This window comes from Mytilus californianus, unplaced genomic scaffold (genome assembly GCF_021869535.1).
Source record: "Mytilus californianus isolate M0D057914Y unplaced genomic scaffold, xbMytCali1.0.p SCAF_15, whole genome shotgun sequence".
NCBI lineage: Eukaryota > Metazoa > Mollusca > Bivalvia > Mytilida > Mytilidae > Mytilus > Mytilus californianus.
Genome location: NW_026262637.1, coordinates 30,622,431 through 30,649,639, shown reverse-complemented (window position 1 = coordinate 30,649,639; position 27,209 = coordinate 30,622,431). Strand labels below are relative to the sequence as shown.

Here is a 27,209-nt window from a genome sequence, read left to right as displayed (position 1 = left end):
GGGGTAGTACAGAATTTTAGTATAAGTTTAAACTCTTAGAAGTTCGAAGCATATAAATGTTGAAAATATGCCGCACAGCCCTATGTTTTGACCTTTGAAAAAAAAAGTAGTGCATATGAACTTTTCATTCTAAGATATAATTTTTTACGAAACTTCATAGTAAAAGTGGCACAGTCTTAGTCGTAAAAGAAGTTCCTATGGGAAATTGCATTGTCTATATTTACAGAAGTGCAACCTATAAGGGTAGAACTTCGTGCCCATCCATATTTGTGTACAGAGCCTTAAAAAAAAAGGATTCTTAATTAGCCTGAAGTTAGTTTCTACACATAATTACATTAAACACTTGGTTCACTTGAATATTTGTCAAACTTTAATATGCAGTTAACCAAGTACCATTTGATTAATAAGTTTCAAACTCTTTTGACCAATGAACTGTAGTATATGAATAAATGACTGATGAAACGAAGCTATAGCTGATCTTTTGAAATGCTTGCTTCTTAAAATCATGATGATGTAGTTGGCAAAAATTTTAAAGCACTGTTAAGTTTTATTCAATAACAAATTTTGTTGTATTCTGGTGATAACAATTGCTCATCTAATGTTTGAATAATGATTAACTATATTATTTGTTTTTACTACTTAAAACTTGAAAATATGGAGTTGTGTAAATTTGCATAAATCAAGCATGGTGAAACAAATATCTAAATCATTACATCAAGAGATTGAAAAAAAAACAACCTCTCATCCCTAATTATATTTTCAATCAATTAAACCATTACAAACAGAATGGCTGTTATGTTAGATTCTAAAAACTACATAAACATGTCATGCAGCAATTTTGGCAATACATCTTCAAAATCCTAAATGAGCGCTCAAAATGTTCATTATTTAGCATATATAGTCTACATGTAATTGAGCGCAATATTTACACACCAAACTTACTTCTTTTGCAACACTCTGCAAAATAGGTTTTATTTTATGTGTTTTTTTTCCATAAAAACAAGAGAACACTGCTACATATTTTTACTTCATAATCATCAATTTTACTCATCATTTTTAATTTTTACAATTTTTATTTTCCATTCTATTTATCATTCTGTTTATTACTTTAGATTCATTTATATTCTTGGATACCAATTTTTGTGGATTGAGGAAAAATTGTATCTTTGTGGATATTTGATTTTGTGGTTCATTAAAATGTGCTATATAGTATATAAAAGACCATACACCCGTGACTCTTTTCAACTGTTTTTTTTTGCAAAACCAGAATACTATTTTTACATATATGCAAAACCAGTGTCACTTTTTTTAACCCATAAACTAATTTTTACCACAGAAACACAACACAAATAATACTAACAATAAGAGAACACATCTAATAAACTTTGTGTTTTTTTGGCTATAAAGATTAAATACTGTAAATTCATGATTATTTGTGGGGTACCAATTATCGTGGATTTCGTAAACCACAAAATAAATGTTCAACGAAGTATAAATTTTCTATAAGCTATCATGCAGACTCTGGCAAATCCACAAAATCAGATATTCACAAAACATACAATTTTTCCTCCATCCATAAAAAATTGATACCCACAAAAATAAATGAATTCGTATGTTCGGATGGTTATTTTCCCAGCAAAATGAAATCATTACACATGTTGCTCTTGAAATCATTTTTTAATGGAACAGCTGGACTCAAATTCTATCAATCTCACAGGAGTCATTTTGAAATCAACAGATGTAGAGGCTTGAAACAGCTAGTTAAAATACCTGAATAAATTCAATTAGTAGCTACAACATAAGTATATTTTTTCCTCTTATTGACTTAATATATTTTGGAATAATTTGAAGAGCAATTTTAAAAAACATAATGGATTGCATTTAAAGTCACATTGATTCTTTACTTTGAAAAAATAATGTAGCTTTCACTGAAAAAAAGTAAATCCTTGAATCTAGAGCAACCACCAAAAGTTAGCATTACTAAATTATCTTATATCGTGTCAGACATTAATATAGACAAAATCACAAACAGCAATGATGATAGCGATGAATCGAATAAAGGAAGCCTTAAACATTTCAAAATCTGTGTCCAGTCAAATATTTCAATGACTATCTATTAGACATCTAGAAAGATTGTGAAAAGTGTGATGGAATGTTTACTCAATGTGTAATGTGGTGATTTTCCCCCGACCAACACTATAAAAATACAATCAAAATATTAACAAACTAAAACATACCTGTATCTGTTTATAAAACATTAAAAAAAAAATGTTGTTATCTCCAAACTTGAAATTAAAAGGTAGGGGAATTCTGATAGCTCTCTTTTTTTTCTTTTTTTTTCTCTCTCATTTCCTTGTTAGTTTTTGTCATGTTTCCAACTGATTTTGTATAGATCAATATGTCAAACAAGGTCTATATCTAAATTCTAAAAACAATTCAATTTAAGAAAGAACAGAAGAAAAATACACTAAAATTACATGTATTAAAACTTTCACCAAACTTAAATGTATCTACTTTAATACCCTCTTTTTCTCCCCTATATCAAGAAATGTTGCTATCTGTTTATCACATCAAACCAGAATAGAGTATTTACATATTTATCTATCTACAAAGTTTATAAATATATATATACAGTTAATAACCTTAGAGATCAAACTTTTAATATAAACTTACATGTATTTCTTGTGGAGATCTACTCTCTAACCAAGCATCAGCTATAGGCTTCCAACCGACAACATTATTGCCTAGATATACAATTCCCTGAAATACAAAAAATAACATTGTTAAATTTCAATAGTCCTATCAACACCCATTTCAAGTCAAGACACAGTTTTGGTATTATTCAAAAGACTGTTGCCAAGTCAATAATGAGTAGCCATTGTAATTGAACAATTGGACCCAGTATTTGGAGCAGAAATTGCATCTATTCCTGAAAGTTTTGGGTAAATCATTAGGTTGATTGTAATTTTAAGGAGGTTTGTTTGTGAGTTGCAAAATAACACAATTCCAAGATAGTCCTTATACACTGAAATAAAAAATCAAACAAAATGCAAACATATACATTGCATACATTAGTATAAAAGTCAAGTATGATGATAATGTTCAATACAACTTGATAAAATGTTATGAAAAATTAAACATCATGACATAATCAGTTTTTTCAACAGGTTGATTTTAATAAATGATCTGTTATTTTGTATTTGAAAGAATTAACATTTTAAATATTTCTTAACAGTATTGGCAAATTATTCCACAAGAATGGTCCAGAATACATAAAAGATTTCTTGAACAATTCTATTTTTGGTTTAGGAAGAAAAAAATATGTTTGCATGTAGGTTCTTTTTATGGAAGAACTATATGGAATAATGGTTTGAGACTGTTAGTAATATACATAATGTTCTTATTTTGCAACTATGGTATCATGTTTGAGATGACATCAATAATCTTGAGTTACTTTGATTCATTTTGTCAAGAGGATAAATTAGTAAAAAACTTACAGATTTGGAAATAGTAGATGGTGAGGCAGATGACAGGTTGTCTGTCTCAAATACAACAATGATGTTCTCTGACAAAAATAACTTGTCTCCATTCTTCAGATGAATTACCTACAAAAACAAGTAAAAAACTAATACATCGAAGCATTTTTATTAAAAAAAAGAACACAATTTATAACAGTATTAAATATGTCCAATTTTCTTATTCAATTTAGAGCGAATCCAACAAAACCACAATCTACTCTAAAATGAATCAGAATTCATTCTGTGTCAATTATATTTTATAAATGATGTGTATAACATACCTTTTCTTCACTCAGTACAGAGTTAAAGTTGTCTGACCATCCAGGATTTAATGGTCCATCTAAACACAACCAGGTGGTACTTTGATTCTGAAAAAATAAAATGGGTTTTATCAATTTCAATAATCTAAAACAAATTATAATTTAATTACTTAAAACTGTTAAAAAAAATTCAAAAAATCAGAGAAAATACTTCAAATAAATATTTATTTTCATTCACAAAGTTACAAATGGAGACAATTTAATTTACTTCTCAATGGCCCTATTTATCAAATGCCTAGGGTAATTTGGAAAAGCTTACAATAATGATAACAAAATACCATCAAAAATTTGACTGTATTCTAAAAAATATATATTTATCATTTCATCATCATTTCTATTTTCTAAAGGAAAAATATGTAGTCTTTAATAAAAAAATACAATGGCTGTGTTCAAGTAAGTATCAGACAGTATAATACATAAATAAATATAATGATAAATTTTATATTCGAACAATATTGTTACACAGACTGATATCATCATAAGAAAAATAATCATTGTGTTAGCCAAATAGAAAGTGATTAAACATACCCTATTAGCTTTTCTACATGATGATGTGACTATTCCATCCACCCAATCATGGTTGTCCTTTAGGTAACCAAACATAATGGAGTATTCATCTACAACCATGGGGTTAATTCTGATGATTTTGTGTTGTGATTCTGCTGGGTTTGAGGTACGACTGATATGAGACTGGCGTGACTGTCCACCTCTGACCTGTGTACTGAGGGCATCGACTAGGGTCTGTATACAGCTGGTCTTACCACTGCCTGGTGGTCCAGCAACAATCACTCCTACAAAACATACGTATTGTCTATAAGTATATTTATTTATCAAAGTTGATGTGTAGTACATAAGTTATTCCTTAAAAGCCACATATTTTGTATGTGAAGAACTTTTACAGAATTTTATATTAAAAAAACAGCACCTGGTTCTATACAGATATAAAACCTTCATCAAAAACATTTTCTACAATAAGCTTTCAGACCAATGGAAAATAACAAATACAATGTACTGAAAATAAGAGCCAATTAGGCTTAAAATTCAGCCAAAACAAGATTAATTAAAATATGCTTAGAGAAAAGATCCATCTAATCACTTTCTTCAATTTTTAATTGCAGTGTGTGTATACAAGTCTATATGTGTGTATTAATTACCAGTAAATGAAAGACTCTGTACTGTTATGCTTATAAGCAGAACACTATTGCTGTACCTACCATGATAAACTTGAGATATTTCATACAGTTGTTTACATCTACTGATCCACGGATCATGGGCAGATAACCCTTTATCTACAGCCTTGTGTTTCAGGGCTAGTTCTATATCTATTCCACGAGATCGGGCAGAATGAGTGTTCTTCAACTGTGGGGCATCTGGTAGTCCAGTGAAAACATCATCTAGTATATTCTTAAATACTTTGTTGTTCTGTAAGAAGAGGTAAAATTTGATTTAAAAAGGTCTGAGTCAATTTCAAATTTCAATCTATTGTCATAAGAACATAAACATTGATTGATTTAGTTATTTATAGAATTCAAAACAAAAGATGATATACAAGTTAAATCTTAAAACATATAATACATGTCAGAATTCTGTAAGTCTGAATATTCAAACTTGGGTGAAAAAAAAAATATATAAAACTTAACGTGCTGTAAAACAGTTTTAAAATGTATAGTAAATATATACACAATATATATACATTTACCAAAACACCAAATTATTGATCTCAAAATCATGAATTATTGATATTTTAGGAAACCAATCTATGTAATAGTTTACCTCATCTGTCATCCTAGGACAGATAACTTCCCTAATGGTCTGACATACTAAAGAATGTTCCATCTTAGCAGCCAGGGTCATAGGGTTAGGTGTTCCCATCTTCCTCTGTGTTGCTGTCATTGCACCTCCGAACTTCATTGAACTTGGTGCCACTAAAATGGATCAAATATAGAAATTTTATAACATGTAAATTTATCAACAATGGACAATGAATAATTCACAGACTTTACTGCAGATTTATTTGTATTTGTAGAATACTTATTTTGTGGATTTAAGCAAAAAAAACCATATTTATTTGCAGTTATATTGTAACAATAATAAATCACAATATTATAGAACTAGGTTTACTCAAAATAACAAACTTTTCTCAATGCTTTTGAAATGGGTTTTACTTATTGTTGAAGGCCATACAGTGACTTGCAATTGTTCATATCTTTGTTCTTTGGTCTATGAATAGTCATCTCACTGGCATTCATACCGTATCTCCATATTTTAATATTACAGTAAATTCAGAAATTATTGCGAGGTTTTTATTATTGCAAATAATGCGACAAGGTGAGTATTTCAATAATTATAACTTGCATTCAGATATCTGATACCAACATTAGTATGCAGATTTTCCTGAAATAGCAATAAATAGTCTCGGATTTTTGTCCATTCTTCAAAAATCGCAATAATAAATGCACGCAATAATTTCTGAATTTACAGTATATGAAAATATTTTATCAGCTTTGTTCAAAATTCTATTTTATTTTAATAAATGTATAAAAGTTTTACTGTAAAATGTATAAAAATTTGTTTAAGGAATAAAAGAAGATGTGAGGTTTACATACATGAGACAACAACCTAAAAATACAAATGACCAAAAGATATTTATTTATTAAAGTATAACAAAGCACTTACTTGTAACACTCATTTGTTGGCTCATTGGGTTTCCAGCTTTAATCTGTGCCACATTATCAGAAGCTTGAGACTCTGATCGTGAAGTTTCTTCTCGTCTGGCATCTATCTTGTCTTGATACTTATCATCCTTGACTAGTCTCTTCTTAATAGCAGCTTTCTTCAGTACACCAGCCCATGTAGCTATACCAAACAGGTGGTGAACTTCTGGTGGCCTATATACAAACAAATTCCATATCATTAGAGATTATTGAGGGACAAAGAAATTTAAGATTTCTTCGATGGTTTTAAATGAATTTATTACATTGGTTGCAATGAATTACCATGATTTCTCAGTGAAATAAAAACCAATAATTTCACATGGGAAATAAATCTGATAATACACTCCTCTGATGTCATACAACAATGGGTGTTGTTGATGACTATATATCAAAACAATTGAGAATGGATAGAAACAGATCTAGTTCTTTTAATTTCTACTTTCCATGGTCAATGAGATAAAAAGAATAACTGATTCAAGAATTAAAATATCGCAAAATTTTTAATTTGTGACCTTACAGCACTGATAATTAATTCATGCTCTACCCACATTCGTGAATTAATGTGTTGTTCAGACACTCATTGAATATTTTTCAACATTTGAATTCTTGGATTAGTTATTCTATAAGTAATAACTGTTATTAAGATATATGAATATATTTCATCCCAGGAATAAACAAGCAATGTACAGAACAAACATATCTATACTGACTTTGATTAGTGGTTATTGTATTAATCATGGTTCAACTGTTTGGCTACAATAGGAAAAATACATGTTTTCAAGGTTTATTTTTGGCTTGTAACTGTTCACATCCCGCACCTGGGGCCAGCTGAACCGGCCTCCCAGTGCGGGATTTTCTCGCTGTGTTGAAGACCCATTGGTGGCCTTGGGCTGTTTTCTGCTCTTTGGTCGGGTTGTTGTCTCTTTGACATATTCCCCATTTCCATTCTCAATTTTACATACAATTAGATACACCAAGGGCTTTTCATACATTTCATTGCAAAGTGTTAATTAAATATCATCATTTATTCTAAGATGACCTTTTATTAGATTTGTGGGGTTACAACTGAATCATTTTGTTTGCAACAACTCAAAAACTTAAATAACTCTTGATAAAATAAAATTAAATTAAAATTGACCATTGATGAGAAAATTTGTTCACACATGAAAAAGTTAAGAATTTTTATTTTTGTATATCTTTTCATAATAAAAAGTCAGTCAAATTCATTTTTTTGTTTTAAAGTTTATACTGATGGTAATTGTACTTACAGTTGATTAATAGTTAGATCTGAAAGGGTCTTTAGCCTGACTCCAAGTATGTTTGGTACTTTGAATCCATGGGAAGCACATTTTGCCTTCAACACTAAACAGTAATCTGGTTTGACTAGGGATACAGTTCTAAATATGGCTGAGACATAGTTTGGCATTCTACATGATGGATGTCTAACACTTGCATTAGACGTCATGTGTAGAGCTAAACCTTTCTTCAGGTTTATCTGGAGAAAAAAAGTAAAATAAGTTATTATTTTTCTTAAAATTTACTTTTTAAGGTACCACATTTTCAAATAAAGAGCTGTGCCATGAGCGCATGATATGCCTGTAACCGTTTTAGCTCATCTTTATGCTTTAAATGAATATTTATGATCAACAAGAAAGCTCAAATAGAACCCCCCCCCCCAAAAAAAAAGAAAAAAAAAGCACACACAGTGGTACCCATTGACACAAAACATGAATAAATTGCGACTATCAAGGCTACCTCAAGTTTAACTAAGTTTGCGTCCAAAGTGAGAACAGATTTCAATGATTTTTCAATGAATAAAGTTCCATAACTCTGCAATGTCATATCAGAAATTTATAAAAAAAAAACAAAAGGGAGCTTATTTCAATAGATATAAACACTTCACCAAAGTTTCATGAAAATTGGTGAAAGCATTTTCGAGTTATTGTCCAAAGTGTTGATGACAGACCGACAGAGGTATACCATAATAAGTCCCGTAAACAGGCATATAAAAAGCCTTTTAAATTTCATTCTTTCAAGAAATTTGATAAAAATTATATCAGAGTAAAACTCCATGACATCATAATTTCATTATACAAAATACATTTAATACAGGTAATTTTTTCCCTATTTCCTTGATAAATAATAGTTGAGTTGATTAGAGGCTTTTTGTGGTGTTTTTGCTTCTTTGATTGCTTTTGTTTTGTCTGTGAACATATAGTTTAAGTTTTGATTTCACAAGCTTACCTCTTGTCCATTGCTCAATGAGGCATAGCTGTGTCTTGATTTGAGGGCTGACAATACAGATGTAACAAAATCCAATACAATAGACATGGACAAGTTATTAAGGTTCTGTGATTCATCAAAACAGGCCCAGCATCCATCCTGCAAGAAATAAACATTATTTTTGTCAAGCCGTTCAAATCAAACTACCTGAACAAAACTTTACCTCCTTATGATACAAACATAATAAAATATAGTATAAATCATCTCAATTTCACTATCTTTTAGACAACAAGAGCTTTAATCTAAAAGTGCCAACATATGTGCGAAAAAGTTACTATAGAAAATATCTTTGATGTGATGCCAATATACTTTTATAACTTAGATGGCTGGCAATTTGTATCCCCAAAGGAGCAATCATAACAAAACTTTGCAACATTTAGTCTATATAAACATGCATTCATGTCTATATGGTTCCTGGCAGCAATTGGTCTGATTTTAGTCATACTGTTCAAATTTGTTTAGACTTGCTTAATTTTAGATCAAAATTGACATTTTGGTCAGGTTGGTAAAAGAGACAGTTTTACAATAGCAGGTTAGAGAGGTTCAAGAATATGTGTATACTTACCATAGCAGTTCCTTGTACAATCTTTCCCATACCACTTGTATCACTCTCTGGGGAACACTGTACTAACATCAAGAATTTACCAAAAAGGTTGGCAAGTCCCTGAAAATAAATATGAAACTAACTTTAACTCTAAGAAGTATTATTCTCATTGTCAACTCAAACCTGACCTCAACATGATAAAAAAAAAGGAATCTTTGACAAAAGTTTTCTGTACTATAGAATGTGAGAATATTATTTCAACTTTCCTGTACAATCCTACAAAAAAATGTTTAAGATTTTGTATAGTGCCAAGACTATTCAATCCTGTTTTGTTTAAATTAAACTTGAGGATGGGCTATTTTGACTTGCATTTGAAAGCATATTAACAATGCATATGTAAATTGTTATCATACAAACCAATAAAGTTTTCTTTGTAGGACAAACAATACAAATTTCCTATTTGTTTGACTTGCTTAAAAGTGAGGCTATGTGAAAAATATTATGACATAATTAACATACAAAAGATATGTTTCCTTTTGATGCAAAATGGGATTGGGTATGAAGTTTTACTTTTTCCTTCATCAAAAAAAAATGACAATATAATGCATAATAGAGATACCTCTATAGATATGCAAATACTTAATTTTTCCTTTAACATGTTTGATTTAGTTCAAATATAAGCTTCTGTATATCATATACTGACCTTTACAGTTTCTGTCTTGCCAACACCACCAGGGCCAACAATATGACTGCCCTGTACATTGTTAATGGCCTGTGACATTGTGAGGAAGCATCTCTCTGTGACTGGTGTGAGGGCCACTCCTGGTTCTGCACCATAGAATTCGTTAGAGTAATGATAGGATGAGTCCAGAATCCAGATCAGTGGTTCATATTCCTCTTCTGTAATATATTAATATTATTATTTTTTTTAATTTCTGTCAATTTTTTACTACAAAAATTTGGACTCTCCCTTTTTGTACTTTAAAAAGTTGCATATAACAGATAAAAATGGCTTTTCAAACTGAACACAACAATAAAATGGATGGAAATGAAGTAAAATATCATGATAATTCACGATATACAAATTTGTTCTGTGAACAAATAAAATTAAAAACAAAATGTACAGTAATTCAAGAATTTCTTTAAGTTGAAAATGTGTTAATCATTTATTACTCAATATATCTTATTTTTATTCTTTGTTTTTAATTTTTTTTTAAATTAATAAGATAATAATAAAATAGAAAATAACACAAAAGAATAATATGGTTAAAAATGGATTTATATACAAATTAATTGACAAGTAAATTAGGTGCCATCTACTCATCTGGAAGAAAAACATGATGTATTGATATTAATGTAGAAATCAGAATAAAAAGGTATTCACAAAATATTCAAAGCCCCCATTTCCCTGTTTACAGTTTCTGTCAGCATAATTATAATAGTTTTCAAGATAATGGGAAACTAGAGGCTCTCAAGAGCCTGTGTTGCTCACCTGTATCTGTGGTTTTGGAAATCATGTAAAATAAGGTTAAAATCATAATGAATAGTATTAGATACACCAATAATGATTGAGACCAAGTTTGGTTTAATTTGGCCCAGTAGTTAAATTAAAAGCAGGTCATCCCATTGTAATCTTACAATAGTTACTGAAGACCCCTTATCATTATTTAAATTAGTTTTCAAATTGTGACCATTTGAAATTGTTTTCTTACAATTTTCCCATAGACTTCTAGTAAACACCTATGTTCTATTTTTAGCCATGGTGGCCATGTTGGTTGGATGGCAGGGTCATCAAATACATTTCTTAATCAAGATACCCTATTGAAAATTGTGGCTAAGTTTAATTTTATTTGGCCCAGTAGATTAAGTGGAGAAGATTTTTGTAAAAGATCACAAAAAATTCACGAAAAATTGTGAAAAATTGACTTTAAAGGGCAATAACTCCTGAAGGGGTCACTTGACAATTTTGATCAAGTTGATTTATTTATAGAGCTTACTTTTCTGAACATTTTTTTCTGTTTACAGTTTATATCTATCTATTATAATATTCAAGATAATAACCAAATACTGCAAAATTTCCTTAACATTACCAATTCAGGGGCAACAACCCAACAACTGGTTGTCTGATGCATCTGAAAATTACAGGGCAGATAGATCTTGACCTGATGAACATTTTTACCCCATGTCTGATTGCCTCTTAAAACTTTAGTTTCAGAGGTATAAGCCAAACTATTTTACCCCCATGTTCTATTTTTAGCCATGGCGGCCATCTTGGTGGATGGGCGGGGTCATCGGATATATTTTTTTTTAAAACTAGATACTCTGAGGATGATTTAGGCTAAGTTTGGTTTAATTTGGCCCAGTAGTTTCAGAGGAGAAGATTTTTGTAAAAGATAACAAAAATTTACAAAAAATTGTGAAAAATTGACTTTAAAGGGCAATAACTCCTTAAAGGGTCAATTGACAATTTTGATCATGTTGACTTATTTGTAGAGCTTACTTTGCTGAACATTTTTGCTGTTTACAGTTTATCTCTATCTATTATAATATTCAAGATAATAACCAATAAAATGCTTCGCTGAGCGCAGCCTGGTACAACCGCAGAGGTCGAACCTTGAACAGTTGGGGCAAATTTGAACACAATATTCAAGCTTGATACTGTCTGAATTTGGATTGTGATCACATTTTTGACATAATATAGGTTTCTGACACAAAATAAATGTGGTCAAAGATCTTACAAATCTATTGCGCAATACTGTGCAATTGAAGGTTTCTTCTTTCTTCTTGAAACTTTTCAAAAATTTGAAATTTGAAAAATTTTGAAAAAAAATATGAATCCCTTAAAAAATTTGGAAAAAATGTCCCCCCCCCAAAATTTTTGAATTCCTCCTTAGAGCAATTACACCCAAACTCGATCCCAGTCTTTCCTTTGTAGTATGGAACGTTGTAGTACAATTTCAGAGAGATCCATTCACTTAAACACAAGTTGTTGTCTGGAAACTAGAAAAATGATTGTTTTTGGCCCTTTTATGGCCCCTTATTCCTCCATGTTTGGGGCAATTACCCCCACACTCAATCCCAGACTTCCCTTTGTAATATGGAACCTTGTGGTACAATGTCAGAGTGATCCATACACTCACACACAAGTTATTGTCCGGAAACTACAATAAAATGCTCTGCTGGGCGCAGCTTGATACGACCGCAGAGGTCGAACCCTGAACAGGTGGGGGAAGTATGGACACAACATTCAACCTTGATACAGCACTGAATTTGGATTGTGATTATATATTTGACACAGCATAGGTTTCTGACACAGAATGAATGTGGTCTAAGAACTTAAAAATTTTAATTCACCTATACAAACCATATCATTATTATTTGCTTTTATATATAAATCAGAAATAACCAATTTAAAATGGAAAATTTTAAAGAAAAAAAATCCCTCCCCAAAATTTTTTGAACCCCCTTATGATTCATCACCCCCAAACTCAATCCCAGCCTTCCCTTTGTGGTATGGTACCTTGCAGTACAATTTCAGAGAGATCCATACACTTGAACACAAGTTATTGTCCTGAAACTAAAAAAATGCTTGTTTTTTGCCCCTTTTTGGCCCCTAATTCCTATAATTTTGAGGCAATTACCCCCAAACTCAATTCCAGCTTTCCCTTTGTGGTATGGTACCTTGCAGTACAATTTCAGAGAGATCCATACACTTGAAAACAAGTTAGTGTCTGGAAACTAGAAAAATGCTAATTTTTGGCCCCAAATTCCTAAACATTTAGGGCAATTACCCCCAAACTCAAACCCAGCTTTCCCTTTGTGATATGGAACCTTGTAGTACAATTTCAAAAAGATCCATACACTTACACACAATTTATTGTCCTGAAACTAGAAAAATGCTTGTTTTTTGCCCCTTTTTGGCCCCTAATTCCTACAATTTTGAGGCAATTACCCCCAAACTCAATTCCAGCTTTCCCTTTGTGGTATGGTACCTTGCAGTACAATTTCAGAGAGATCCATACACTTGAACACAAGTAATTGTCTGGAAACTAGAAAAATGCTTATTTTTGGCCTCTTTTTGGCCCCTTATTCCTAAACGTTTTGGGCAATTACCCCCAAACTCAATTCAATTCCAGCTTTCCCTTTGTGATATGGAACCTTGTAGTACAATTTCAGAAAGATCCATACACTTACACACAAGTTATTGTCCTGAAACTAGAAAAATGCTTGTTTTTTTTTCCCTTTTTTGGTCCCTATTCCTAAAATTTTGAGGCAATTACCCCCAAAATCAATCCCAGGATTCCCTTTGTGATATGGAACCTTGTGGTACAATGTCAGAGAGATCCATACACTAACACACAAGTTATGTCTGGAAGTTACAAAAATGCTTATTTTTGGCCCCTTTTTGGCCCCTAATTCCTTAACTGTTGGTACCATTACCCCCAAAATCAATCCCAACCTTCCTTTTGTGGTATTGAACCTTATGGTAAAATTTCATAGAGATCCATTCACTTAAACTAAAGTAAGAGTGCGAAAACCAATGTGTCTTCGGACGACGATGACGACGCCGGACGACGATGCCAACGTCATACCAATATACGAATAAAAACTGCAAAATTTCCTTAAAATAACCAATTCAGGGGCAGCAACCCAAGATCGGGTTTTCTGATGCCTCTGAAAATTTCAGGGCAGATAGATCTTGACCTGATGAACATTTTAACTCCATGTCAGATTTGCTCTAAATGCTTTAGTTTCTGAGATATAAGCCAAAAACTGCATTTTACCCCCATGTTCTATTTTTAGCCATGGCAGCCATCTTGGTTGATGGGTGGGGTCATCAGATACATTTTTCAAACTAGATACCCTAAGGATGAGTTAATGGACGACGATGGACGCCAAGTGATGAGAAAAGCTCACTTGGCCCTTTTGGGCCAGGTGAGCTAAAAACACTATAATTGTAAGATTCTTCTTTTTTAAAATGGAAATAACTTCGGTAAGGATTGATTGAAATTTTCATCATATGGGTATATTTGTAGATCTTGTATTGCTGGTAATTTTTCTTTTGTTACAGTTTCTGTTGACTAATAGTTTTCAAGATAGATGACAAAATTCCTAAAATGTGTAAAAAATCGTCATTTAGGGCTAGATCTTTGAAAATTTTGGTACAACTAGAAAATAGGTTTATCTTGACATTTAGAAGATTTCTGTACCGTATCTATTATTATTTCATCATAAAAATGTATTCAACAATTACCTTTATTTTACACTTATATTATATTTTTAATCTTGATACTCTACGGATCATTTATGTGAAGTTTTTGAAATTAGTAAAGCAGTTTTAATTTGCAGGAGAAGATCTTTGAAAAATTTAACAGACTACAGACACCAAATGTAAGCAAAAGCTACAACTGGCTTTCAGTCAAACATCTGTAAGTTCAAATTGTGTAGAATAAAAGTGTATGTGATGCAATAAAATAACTATACTATTGTGTGTTGTGTATTGAAGCTAGAAAATGAAGTAATAAGAATGAGGAGTAAAAAATAATCAGCATATAAAATTCTGACCATGAAACACTTGATCAAAATATCCTGCCTATAAAATTTGGATCAGCAAGGAGAAAATTATAATTTGTTTCATTTAAATAGAAAAAAAAATCAATCATATATGGAGATTTAAAAAACCAATTTTCTATAGGTACTGAAATTCAGAATTCTAAAATATAAAATATAAGATTGCAGAAAGCAAAACATATAGTTGCAGCCGTGCAGTGTCTGCAGAAACATTACATAACTAAAAAACCATGATACTGCAATGATTCTATAAATATTACACTTATTAAATCTATTGAGTAACAAACTACCAAGCAGAATAAACAAAAATAGTACAATTCCAACCACCTAGTGTGGAATTCTTACTTATATGCAAATCTGTCAAACTTGTTTGACTAGCGGTATCCTCTCCCATAGTAGATTTAAGATCATCAGCCTCAGTAGCTAGAAGTCAATGTTAATTAGAACAGTAAAGTGATCTACTACTACTTATGTGATCTTATTATTCAGTATAAATATTTCTATAAATACTCAAAGTACATGCCAAATAACCAAGCAAAAATATCTCAATAAAACAAATAATGCATGCCATGATGGCAACTGGTGTTAAAACTTAAAGATAAAAACAAGAACTTTATTAATTTTTGGGTCAATGGGAAGGTCCTTCATTCTGTCAATACTAATATTTTGGCATTGCACAATATCACGTTTTTTCCAACTGTTTATGATGTCTTTACACTAAATCCATTGGATGTGTACTGATTGATATTTTAATCTTTGATGCATATTTTTTTAATTTTGTTTTTGGCTTTGGACTAGCTTTCATTAACTGTGAGTACTCCCAGATCGGTTTCTTTTAGTTGGATTTTTTTTTTGTTGTGTTTTGTATCGATCTAATGAGTCAAGTCTTTTTCAACTGAATTTTATAGTTTGTTTTATTTTGTGCTGTTACACCACTGTCCCAGTTAAGAGGAGGGTTGGGTGTCCACAAAAATGCTTAACCCTGCCACATTCTATATGTGCCTGTCCCAAGTCAGGAGCCTGTAATTCGGTGGTTTGTTGTTATATATATCCTATTAATTTTTTTAAGTACATTGTTTGGTATATAAATCAAGCTGTTAGTTTTCTTGTTTGAATCGTTTTACATTTGTAATTTTGGAGTTTTGCTCAATGATGAAGGTTGTACTGTGACCTATAGTTGCTAACTTCTATGTCATTTGGTCTCTGGTAGAAAGTTGTCTCATTGGCTTTTCATTTTTATTTAGTTTGAAGTGTTTAAAATGGTTTAAATATCTCTCTCCAAAAATTCCTTTATTATTCATTGTTCAAACATGGAAAGCATTTTATTTCAAATTACAGGTGTGTGACATCTACCTCAAACTGTCAACTTATGCATTTCAGAACCTGAGACTCTTTTCACAAAACATATTACGATAAAAATTGATCATAAGTTAAACTGAAATAATCATGACTTACAAGTATTTTTTATTCATAAAATGTTTTGTGAAAAGAGCTGCTGCTTATTTCTGCTGTAATACTTTATGTGTATAATACCTGATTTTCAACAAAAATGAAGTTTTTCATTCATGATCGAATCACAATAATAAGCCTTTTCACCCAGATGTTCATGCAAGTATATATCTACTGTGAAAAGATCATTATATATGTATATATTTCTAGCATTAGTATATAAAACTATGTGAGCATGATAATACATGTAAATGAATTATCAACTTACCGACAGGGTGATAGTAACACCTCACACTCCTCCTCCATTCAAAATCAGTTGATTCTCGTAACTTTCTATTGCACATATTCTCTAAAACATCTCTTAAATACAGGGATTGCTGTAAAAAGATACATCTCAATTTAAAAGATATCCTATTAAGATATAGAAAAGCTGCATCTATTCAGACTTTATTACTATCCTAGTGCAAATATTCTTATACCAGTGTACTGCAAGAAACATATACTAAATCATTGTATGGTGTTTAAATATACACATAAACCAAAGAAGTATACAGAAAATCAACTTGCAATAACAGTGTTCCAGCTTGAATCTCAGGGCAGAAGGGTGCTAGTTGTCTGAAAGGGCACTTTAGCGTTATAACCCAGATTTTAAGGGCAATGTTGGACAGTGTATAAATTACCTTGAATATTGCTAGGCTCAGCTGGAGAACATTAGTTGTATTTAAACCATATTCAGAAATTAATGTGTTCTTGATGTTGGTTCCAGTAAGAATTTTTTTTCATCAAATTATCATACCATGAAGCAAAGCATATCATTCTGATGTTAATCTAAACAAACTTGTACATTTGGTATGGAAAATAATCATCAGAAATTTCAATGTTTTATAACTTATACCAAAATAAAGAAGTAGTTTTGAAAGATGGAGTTATACATGCAAAATTGAATGTTGAATGTAATTAAATTATCTACATTTAAATTACTTGTTCAAACATATAGTATATATGTTATTGAGAGTTATTTATTATCTTTTAAATTGTTACAAAAAAGTATTTTTAAGTGCACACCAAAGTGCTCCTCAGTAAGGAGTTTTATAAATATAACAGGTGAGACAGGAGAGGATCATATTTATATTGATGCAATAATATATTGCAGAAAGTATAAACAGTTACCTTTTTTCTCCATCATTGTTAAAAATAAATTTGTTGAGTGCTCCATGTCAGGAGGATTATAAAATACAAGAAGTATTAAAAACAGGAAGTGAATCTTGTTATGTTCAAAGTACAAATTTCTTTGATTCCTCTTTAAATTTCATACTCATGGTTATGAAACAAAACATTTTTTACCAATTAAGTCAAAACTATGTATGCATTTAAAATTGTTTAAGATTTTATTTTTTATGTTATGCCTTCTGAAATAAATTTTTTCAGGTGTACATGCTGTACATAAACATTACAAATGGATAACATGTGGACATTTCATTCTGTATTAAATATCTAGTATTTGTTCAATTATCTTAAATCCACTAATTAGCAGTAAACAATCATTAACAAAGGTGATAAAACTGCCAAAGCATTAGGTATTTAACTTAATCCCATTGTCAGTTAATTAGTGTTACACAATCAGGTAACAATTTTACTGGAAACGCCGGTAGGCATAAAATTTTGAAATTTTATTTTTTTGAAAAGGCAGTGGGGTGCATTCTTTTACTTTTGAGGGCAGAAGGGCGGGGGTAAGGGCACCAAGGGCGGGCCGCCCTTCTATTTAGGGCAGGCGGGAACACTGAATAATATAACAGAGTTCACGAAAAGCGATGGTCCAAAGGTTTTGACCACCAAAATTTTCAAAGGACTGGCACAATATTGGTATTTTGACATAGAAATAATAGTGAGGATCAACAGATTTTCTTCAAGAACCACCAGGGAAAAAAAGATTTCGAGAACTTTGATATGATACTTGAATCTTGAAGTACTTCATTCAAATTTTCTGATATGAGATTAGTCAGGCCTAAACTGTTTCTAGTAATTAGAAATATATTGTCAACTTTCATTAACAATTATATTACTAATAATTTTTAAATGATTACAACTATTTATTAAGTATCATTTTTTTTGTTATACCATGATATATTATTCACAGTATATCCTGATAGTGTCTCTATTGCTGTATATAGGGAAATTTGTGCAAAAGTTTAATTTTGGCTATGTTCATGGTATGCAATTAAACACATTAAATTAACCATACACAAACATTTCACTGTCCATCCACATGCATGGTACAAGGAATTATCACAAAAACAATCAACACAGCAAAGATTTAAATCCCTATTCAAAGTTCCACACCAATAACAGAACATGACTGATTTATGGTATGACCATACGACCTTCAAAAGCATCTTGAGAACAACACACAACTGTTTGTCATTTATGTAAGAGAAAACTTACAGCAACCATACACTCCAGTCTAGATTTATGTACAGGTAACATTGGTTCCTCAATGGTCCTCCAGGCTCCTCTCATCAGAACTGATGTCAGTTTAGAGGTATGGATGGAGTATCGTTTCAGGGCACCATGTAGAGCTTTACGATCATACTTGATTTCAGAAATTCCAATCTCACATTCTTTGGTCCAGAAATATAACATTCCAATCTTACATACTTGTGCTGGATACTATAACAGCAAATATAAAAACTTGTTAAAGTTAAGACAAGGTATTTACTGGTAATAATGTGTTTCCCTGGAATACCAAGTTAATTTCAAGAAAAATAAATTTTCAAATATAGGTTTTTAGCCAATAAACACATAATGTAAACCAAATTTATTTCTGTGAATATTTTATTTCATTTTGAGTCTTTGATAGAAGACTTCCTAAATATTTATTTTCACAACTTTATTGCCTTAATGATGTATTCGATAAAGAAATGATCAAAGTTTGACATATAAGTGACGATTTATATTAATAAGATATTCCTATTTGTGAATGTCACTAAAATAAATCACTTACAAAAATTAGTTTGTTGAATCAGTTCTTAATAAAAAAACATAAATGTTTTATAAACAAGAAAATGCAACGTTTTACCCAATCAGAATATTGCGTCTATTTCCTTAATGAAAAATTCAATAACCAATCATTTAACACAAAAGTTCTGACCTTTGATGCCCATTCATCCATGACAGTCCCTTGATTACAGTCCTGAATTATACTGTTATTCATTTCTTTTATTGTCTTTGCAGCTGATTCACTTAATCCCAGAAGCCAGACTTCTACACCATCAGCTAATTTCACCTAAAATTCAAATAATTATTACAATTTTAATTTGAAATTAGTAAGGATATATTATTGGAGGTTATTGACTTCCTGGATAGAGGCAAACTGCCAATTAAACAAAAAAAAAAAGATATTTTGTTTCCATTTTCTTACTGTTAACAGGAACAATGTTGAAAACACCCTCTTAAAATTTGATATCAACTCTTCCACTAATATCACAAAAAAAGTAATTATCAAATCAAATCAAAGTATGCAAAAAAAAAATCTTTCTATTCGTTGTTTTGAAGATATCGCTCTTTACATAACTTTTTGCAGGGTGAGGGCCACAAAATTACAGCTTATTCCACAAATCCACATTTTTGTTCAATTTATATACCATACTTTGACAGGTTAACTTAATGATAGAAATTCAATTATTCAAGCATTTTCTTTCAACTTAGAACGAATTATTGTACTGTTTTGCAGATTAAAGGTGCATTGTGAACTAGAAATTGAACTTAAAAAACTGAAATGGAGCAAAATGGGTCTGGGAAAGATTGCCCTGCTTTTCATTGGAAATCCAACTTTGGGACTTGCAAGAACAAGATACAAACCTTATCTTTCAGTGCAATAGTTTCTCCCTCAGAACTTGATATAGCTGTAGCCTCATATAGTATAACGTCTTCTATAATACCTTCTGATGGTAGATAGGATGGACCATGCTGCATCACACTTGGATTCAAACTCTGAAAAATTTAATGAATACATCATTATACTCACTATTTATGTAGATTCAATTGTTTGAACAATTTTCAAAATCTATTTCTAAAATTAAAATTTTTACTTTTATTACATTATTTGACAGAGTTTCACATTATGATTATATTTCATTTTATTTTTATAGTTTAACATTTGTATAGTATTATAAGAAATCAATAATAAACCAGTTACTTCATCCTGTATAAAAGTAAGGGATATCCACAAACTTGACATTTGTTCAATATGTCAGCATGCTGCTAAATTTGAAAACTTGAACTGGAAATACTATTTGTTTTTATAAGAATTCAAAGATTCACACTGACATAAAAACTCTCCTTTGTTGTGGTCTTACTGACAATACATCATGATTATTCATTTAAAATCAACGTTATAATGTTTGCCATTTAATGCAAACATTAGAAAAATTGAAAGCTGTCTAACTCATAGATTACCCAGGCTTATACAGGTACTATAAATGATAATGTAGTCTTAATATCCAATTTGAAATTACAAACAGTAAGGGAATGCTATAATTCTCAACACAAAAACTTGCATTAGGAAACAAACATGCATTTTAAAATATTATATTCATAACTGGAAAGGAAATAATTGTTTTTGTCTTAAACAAGATAGGAGTAAAAAATGGTACATTTCTGTCCCAAAAACATACTTTTATTTTTTTGGACAACAGTCCAATTAATCTTTGATGGCAGGGAAAATAAAAATTATTTCCTTGCATGAAACAGAGAAAAAATAAAAGAAAACACATTGCACAAAAACTTTGCAATCAACAACAAAGAAAACTAGTAACAAAAACTTTGGAGAATTGTGTAGTATAATACCGTGACATTCCAAATACTTTTCTTAGAAGTCGTACTAGAACTTCCAAGATTATAAACTTTGCTGTTTCTTGATTTCTTATTCTTACTCTGCTTAAAAAATTAAATAAAAGTTTAAAATTGTAACATCTATACTCAAATGCACAATCGAATATGTTTCCCAATCGGGATTACTATTTATATACTTTGTTATATTTTATTCAATCAGGGTCTTTCTAACAAACTTTCAAAACTCAATTTTGCAACAAAAAAAAATGTTTTTACTGTTCTTATAAACATTCAAATGAAGCAATTTTTACTTTCTACAAGTTTTCCATATGTATCTTTCTTAATCAAGCCATTCACAGATATCAATATTTCTGAACAAATCTATGTTCAAGATGTTGTATTATTACGTGATGGTACTTATTTTCCTTGTAATATTCATCAAATCTCATCATAACCTTTAAATTCTACTAAAAATGCATGAAATATTTCTCACTTGACATTGAACATTCAACAATCAAGCACCCATTTCTTTAAACAGTGTACTATCTAGACCATTAATATAAACTGTATTTACATTCAATGTATTCTTGGTCCATATTTATTGTGAATGCAGCTTTTAATCAAGTAACTTTAAGAATATAGAAACATTTCTAACTCAATTTGATTTTCAGATCCTTCAGCTAATTATTGCTTTTTCATTTAGCAAAAAAGCAAAAGCCATCAATTCAAAACATCAATTCAGAACAAAATTTTAAGCAGAGAATACAAAAAAGTATGTATAAAAGCTGAAGAATATTACTTGTAAAACTGAACATATTAATTATACAAGTTTATTAGTTTCTCTTTGAAAAATATTATGGGTTGATATTTAAAAAAACATATTGCAAGTCACAAAAGGGAAATACATTCTTGCAATCTCATCTATTTCACTGTCCTGTTTTTCTCTTATGTATACTATGACCAGAATTTGACCTCTTGCACTGAACAAGTTTTTGTTCATACTAACTAAGCATTGTACCATCTAAAATGAAGGTAAAATGGATGCAAATCTAAAGCTCTTTTTCCTAAAAAGCTTATGTCTACCATAACATCCTATGACCTTGAAAATGAAATTCAAAAGGGGTTATGACCTCCCCACATGCCATAAGAATTGCAGTAATTTTGATAAAGACTGGATGCAATCTACAAAGTTTTTTGTGCCTTTAATCTTTTTTATATTGTGATATTGTTGCATTGATTCCAGAGGTCTGACGGTACTCTGACCTTTAAAAATATAAAAGGAATATTCTTGTTATTGTGAAACCATGTAATAATTTTATGAAATAACATAAAAGAAAAGCTCCTGTTGTTTAATTTACATCAATACACTATGATATAGTACTCTCCAAAACTCTTCAAAGAGGGATGAAACAAGATCTATAATTATCAAGTTATTCATTAAAAGAATGCCAAAAAACAAGTTACAATTTTGTAGGTTTTGGCCAATTCATTAATGTGCTAGCATCTAATCTTTCTTTTTTCTGACACAGCAATCAAACCATGTGCATGCATTTTGTTATTTTAACACTGTTTATCTACCCTTAATCCCTGAAAACAATAAAATAAAATATCATTTAATTGTGCAATAATTCATTTTCAACCTTGAAACCTGTGTGAATCACGACTGCAATTTTGTGAAATCATGCTTTTTCAAATACAACATTCACATGTATAATTTTGGTATAACCAGCATAAACCCTTTTGACAACAAACATTCATTTTATCACATGTGCATAAAGTTCCATATATCATCAATACAAACTGTAAACAAAAAAATAATAAAATTGAATACAACATCTCTATACCTTCTTAGTTTCTGATGTGGTTGGAGCCGAAACTTCATCCTTGCTCTAATCATAAACATTATTAAAATAAAGTAATGAATTTTTGTTTATCTCTCACAATATTCAAATAGCTTTCTTCTACTTTGAAGAATGCAAAATACTATCAATAAATTTTCAAAACCGTAATGGTAAAATGACTTTTTTAGCCAAATATCACAAACAAGCTCTTTCATTCAACAAAAACAAACCATGACGAAATTGTCCAAAAAAGCTAAAGAATGCCACATCCTAAAATTATTTTGTTTCTAACATTTGATGAAGAAAATAACAAGTTTACTGCTAACATTATAAAGTAAGTCAAGTTTTCTACAAAGGAGAACAAGAAATGAGGACAACTAAGGCTCATATAATCCATTATACTTTTATTCTGCTACCATAATTAAGACAGAACCTACTTCAGGCATGACAGACAGAAGTCTTTTTGTTATATATTAGTATAAAAATAATAGCCTTAACATTAATACTACATGTCAATATAAAAAATCACTATGAAGTCCTCATTTCATTTCTCCTTGAAATCAGAAATAACATTCTACTTTTACTTGTTCATTTCTTTAAAAAATGAACAAACTTACATAATGTTCTGTTAGTCTCTTATCTATCTTTGGTGGTGTGGTGCTCCTAAGACTAGGAGACAACATGGATTTACCACCAGCTCGAGAGCTTGCACTGGTCCTGTGTCCATCAGCTGCTTTGCCAAATCCTATTTCATCAGTTGGAAGCTCATCCTCAGGTGGGTTTGCTTCCTCTAATTTGACATCTGATATTGAACTGAACAGTGATCTGTTGAAGATGCATAAATTTTCAAAATATAATTAAATTTTCTAACAAATCAGTACATTCCTTCATGAATTTATAGCAATTGTGCATTTCTATGCAACTCAAAACTTGAATACGAAGTTCTAATTTAATATTTAAAATATTTAAGTTGCCTCAAGTAGTAGTTAACATGAGGTTTGATTGCCTGAATATTGGCTTGACAAGTATCAGATAATGTCATCTAGGAAAAGCTCTCTTCTGATTATTTGGATGGATTATGAACTTACCTAAGGTGTGGTCTGACTGATTCCATGTCTGCTGGACGACTGAGGATTGACAATAGAATAGGATCAGAGACAAAGTAAAATCTAGGGAATGCCCTCCTCTTGTTGTCTAGATATACCATCAGTGATTTAAAACATATCTCTAATTCATCATAGATAATTTTATAATGGAGAACCTTGGATCCTTCTCCTCCACCATGGCAACACTGTAAAAAAATACAATTTTTACAAATCTACTAATGTGTTTTACAGGCTTTCTAAAATTCTTTACTGTATTTCTACTGAAAATTATTATCAATTGTGAATCTAATCTATTCACAACTTTTTTTTTACTTAGCAATGATTTACAGCTTGACATATTGTATAGATGCCTGTCTATTTTTGAACACTGTATGATGACCTCTAAATGCTTTTTTAGTTAATTGTGTTGTTAGGTTGCTGTCTCATTGATTTAACAAACATTTCATGTTAGTTTTATCTTTTTTGTATAAGCATCCTTAAATAACTGTTGACAACGACCTGAATGTTTTAAAACATCCTAGTAACACTATTTCATCAGATCAGGTTAACAAATCTATGTTTAAGCTAGGTTACTTGAAGAGAATTTAGACATTTAAACCGAGTTCAACTTATCATTCATACCTGAAGAACATTCCTTGTATCAAATGCCTTCTTCATCAGTTTCATCCAAGTTTTATCTACTCTGGTAAACCTTTTAGCTTCCTGAGGCAGTTCCTAAACAAAAAGAGAAAACTGTCTATAACACTGCTTGTCAACAATGTACTGCAATTTAGATTTATTTATAATAGTTCATTAGTTTTTCCTTTTCATCACAATTTCTGATTTGAAATAATGGAAAATTTTAATTTATGAAAACTTACAACAATAGCCAATTTACCATAACGTGCAACAAAATAAGGCAAACCTTATGAAATTCAAGAAAAAAATCACAAATATTTGTTAATTTCTGTAAAGCAGTAAAGATTTACTAATAGTATGGATTGAACTTATTGTCTAAATTACTAAATGCTACTTTAACATCACATCCAAAGACAACAAGATGTACATAGATTTTTTTTCTTGTGATATTTTACCATAACATGTAAAGAATTTTACTTTAATCAAGTTATAGAGGTATTGATGTAAACATTCATACTAATCAAAACAGGTATTTAATTCATCAATAAAGTAAACAAACCCTGGCAGCAGCAACATTGGTGAAGACAGCTTCCAAATACTGCCATAAATCTTGTACTTCTAACCACAATTCTAAGACTTCAGCCACTTCCTTTAGTTTGACTGCCAGAGATGCTGTTTCTGTTCTCAGTGGAGCTATATATTTAGATGTTAACATGTTAGCTAGTAAAGCCTGAGAGTCTTCTAACTGTTCTAATAGTCTCTCAGTAAAGGCTTTGTCTAAGTACATGGGTCCACGTTTCTTGTAATGTTCAAATGCTAACACTTGTTCGGTCCATTCTTCCTCTGTTACTTTCATTTTGATCTCTAATTCCAATTCTCTGGCTGCACCATGACAGATTTCTTCTATTTCTGTTTTGTGTCTGGAAAATTTCAATCAAATCATATTATAACAAACAAAATATTCAAAGACATCATTAATTATATTGATTTCATGCTATATCTTATTGTATTTATTCTTATCCTAAGAGGAAGACAATGCCAATGGGGATGATGAAAAAAAAGTTACAGATTTTCCTTCAATCACAGGTGAGATATTGTAAGAAAAATATTCATTTTAATTCATAATTTTTCTGTTTCCAAAACATGAGATGCAATTACAGCATAAACTGATCTCTAGATATGTTTGTTTTTTTTTCAAGTTGTAGGGTTGCCGTCTGCTTGGCATATACCTTACATCTCCATTTATTCATAGAGGATGTTTTGTGTTTGCATTAACACACAAGTTTCTTAACTGAATGTACATTTTCAGAATGAATCAACTCTTAATTACATGTTATTTCATAAGAATCTGTACTATTGATTGGCTGAAAGCAATCACGATACATTCCAAAATCAAATTGTATTTCTCAATAAAATTCAACATTCATGACTACACTTTATGGCATAGTTGTAGCATATAAATGTAATTATAAGAATTGAATGCTTCTTTTTGCAATTTTATTGAGTTGTAAAAGTGCGTACAATTTAGTATGAAGTGCTTCCACTTAAATCAAAGATACCAGGCTTATAATTGTAGGATGGTTAATACTTTACACCCCAAATACATAAAAATAAACCTCTTAATTTTCAAAACTTACTTGATTAATTCTATCTCTAAAAGATGTTTTAATTTGAAAACATTGGCTTCTAATGGGAATGAACTGTGTGTGACAAACATAACTCTGGACCAATGACGATTCCTTATTTCCTGAAAGTACAAAAAAAACTGTTCTTTACTACGAACCCTAGTATGTCATATAAGTCAAAATTACATTTTGACCTGAGTATAGTTTAACCTAACATAATTTATAACTAACAATTAAAAGGAGTAAATAAGCCCAACATGCTTCAAATTTTGAATTCAAAAATGTTTTTTTTACAATTGTTCATTGGATCTATGAACACTGCTTAAATTCACATTATTGCATATCGTTTAAATTAAAATATAATTCCATTGTAAAGAGGCCCAAATAAGGATCCAATCCAACATTCTAATTTCAGGGAGTCAAAATAATTTTTTCATTCAGTTCGATATACATGTTAAATGATGAGAATGTTCTTTTGTATTATTCCATTGTTGTTTTTTTTTCATTATCAAGATACATCATATAGTAACTTCACAAAGGACACAATATAAATTTTCATTCCTCCAACAATTGGTTGAATCAAATTACTTATCACAACAACCAAAAAGTTGTCAAATTCTATTTTCCATTACTTAACTTTCAGTATTTTGTATTTGATAAAAAAAACCATAATATGTACAAGATAGTAGTGGTTTTAATACTAGTAACAGAAATCCCTACATTTTATCCTACCACTGCAAACATTAAGATTAAGGATTCTAACAGCTAAGTAAGTTGAACATAAACACTC

At 30.5% G+C, this 27,209-nt stretch overlaps 1 protein-coding gene across 13 annotated transcripts in view; it reads right to left on the bottom strand.

The window, feature by feature from the left end:
- The window catches only part of LOC127725852 (uncharacterized), a 112,307-nt gene that overhangs the window by 60,599 nt on the left and 24,499 nt on the right, over nt 1-27,209 (bottom strand). For 12 of the 13 annotated variants that reach the window (XR_007993233.1, XM_052233162.1, XM_052233163.1 and 9 more), the window contains 22 exons: nt 26,432-26,541; nt 25,354-25,714; nt 24,798-24,890; nt 24,159-24,361; nt 23,688-23,895; nt 23,074-23,118; nt 20,258-20,389; nt 19,548-19,682; nt 18,842-19,066; nt 16,668-16,776; nt 15,296-15,373; nt 10,083-10,279; nt 9,401-9,499; nt 8,797-8,934; nt 7,821-8,047; nt 6,515-6,726; nt 5,612-5,763; nt 5,053-5,260; nt 4,367-4,629; nt 3,800-3,886; nt 3,498-3,605; nt 2,674-2,760 (listed from right to left, as the gene is read on the bottom strand). Coding sequence is in view for 12 of the 13 variants with exons in the window: in XM_052233162.1 (XP_052089122.1) it covers nt 2,674-2,760; nt 3,498-3,605; nt 3,800-3,886; nt 4,367-4,629; nt 5,053-5,260; nt 5,612-5,763; nt 6,515-6,726; nt 7,821-8,047; nt 8,797-8,934; nt 9,401-9,499; nt 10,083-10,279; nt 15,296-15,373; nt 16,668-16,776; nt 18,842-19,066; nt 19,548-19,682; nt 20,258-20,389; nt 23,074-23,118; nt 23,688-23,895; nt 24,159-24,361; nt 24,798-24,890; nt 25,354-25,714; nt 26,432-26,541 (3,477 nt within the window). In the remaining variant the exon portion in view is untranslated. The remainder of the gene's footprint in view (nt 1-2,673; nt 2,761-3,497; nt 3,606-3,799; nt 3,887-4,366; nt 4,630-5,052; nt 5,261-5,611; nt 5,764-6,514; nt 6,727-7,820; nt 8,048-8,796; nt 8,935-9,400; nt 9,500-10,082; nt 10,280-15,295; nt 15,374-16,667; nt 16,777-18,841; nt 19,067-19,547; nt 19,683-20,257; nt 20,390-23,073; nt 23,119-23,687; nt 23,896-24,158; nt 24,362-24,797; nt 24,891-25,353; nt 25,715-26,431; nt 26,542-27,209) is intronic. The other variant, XM_052233174.1, reaches the window with a different exon arrangement.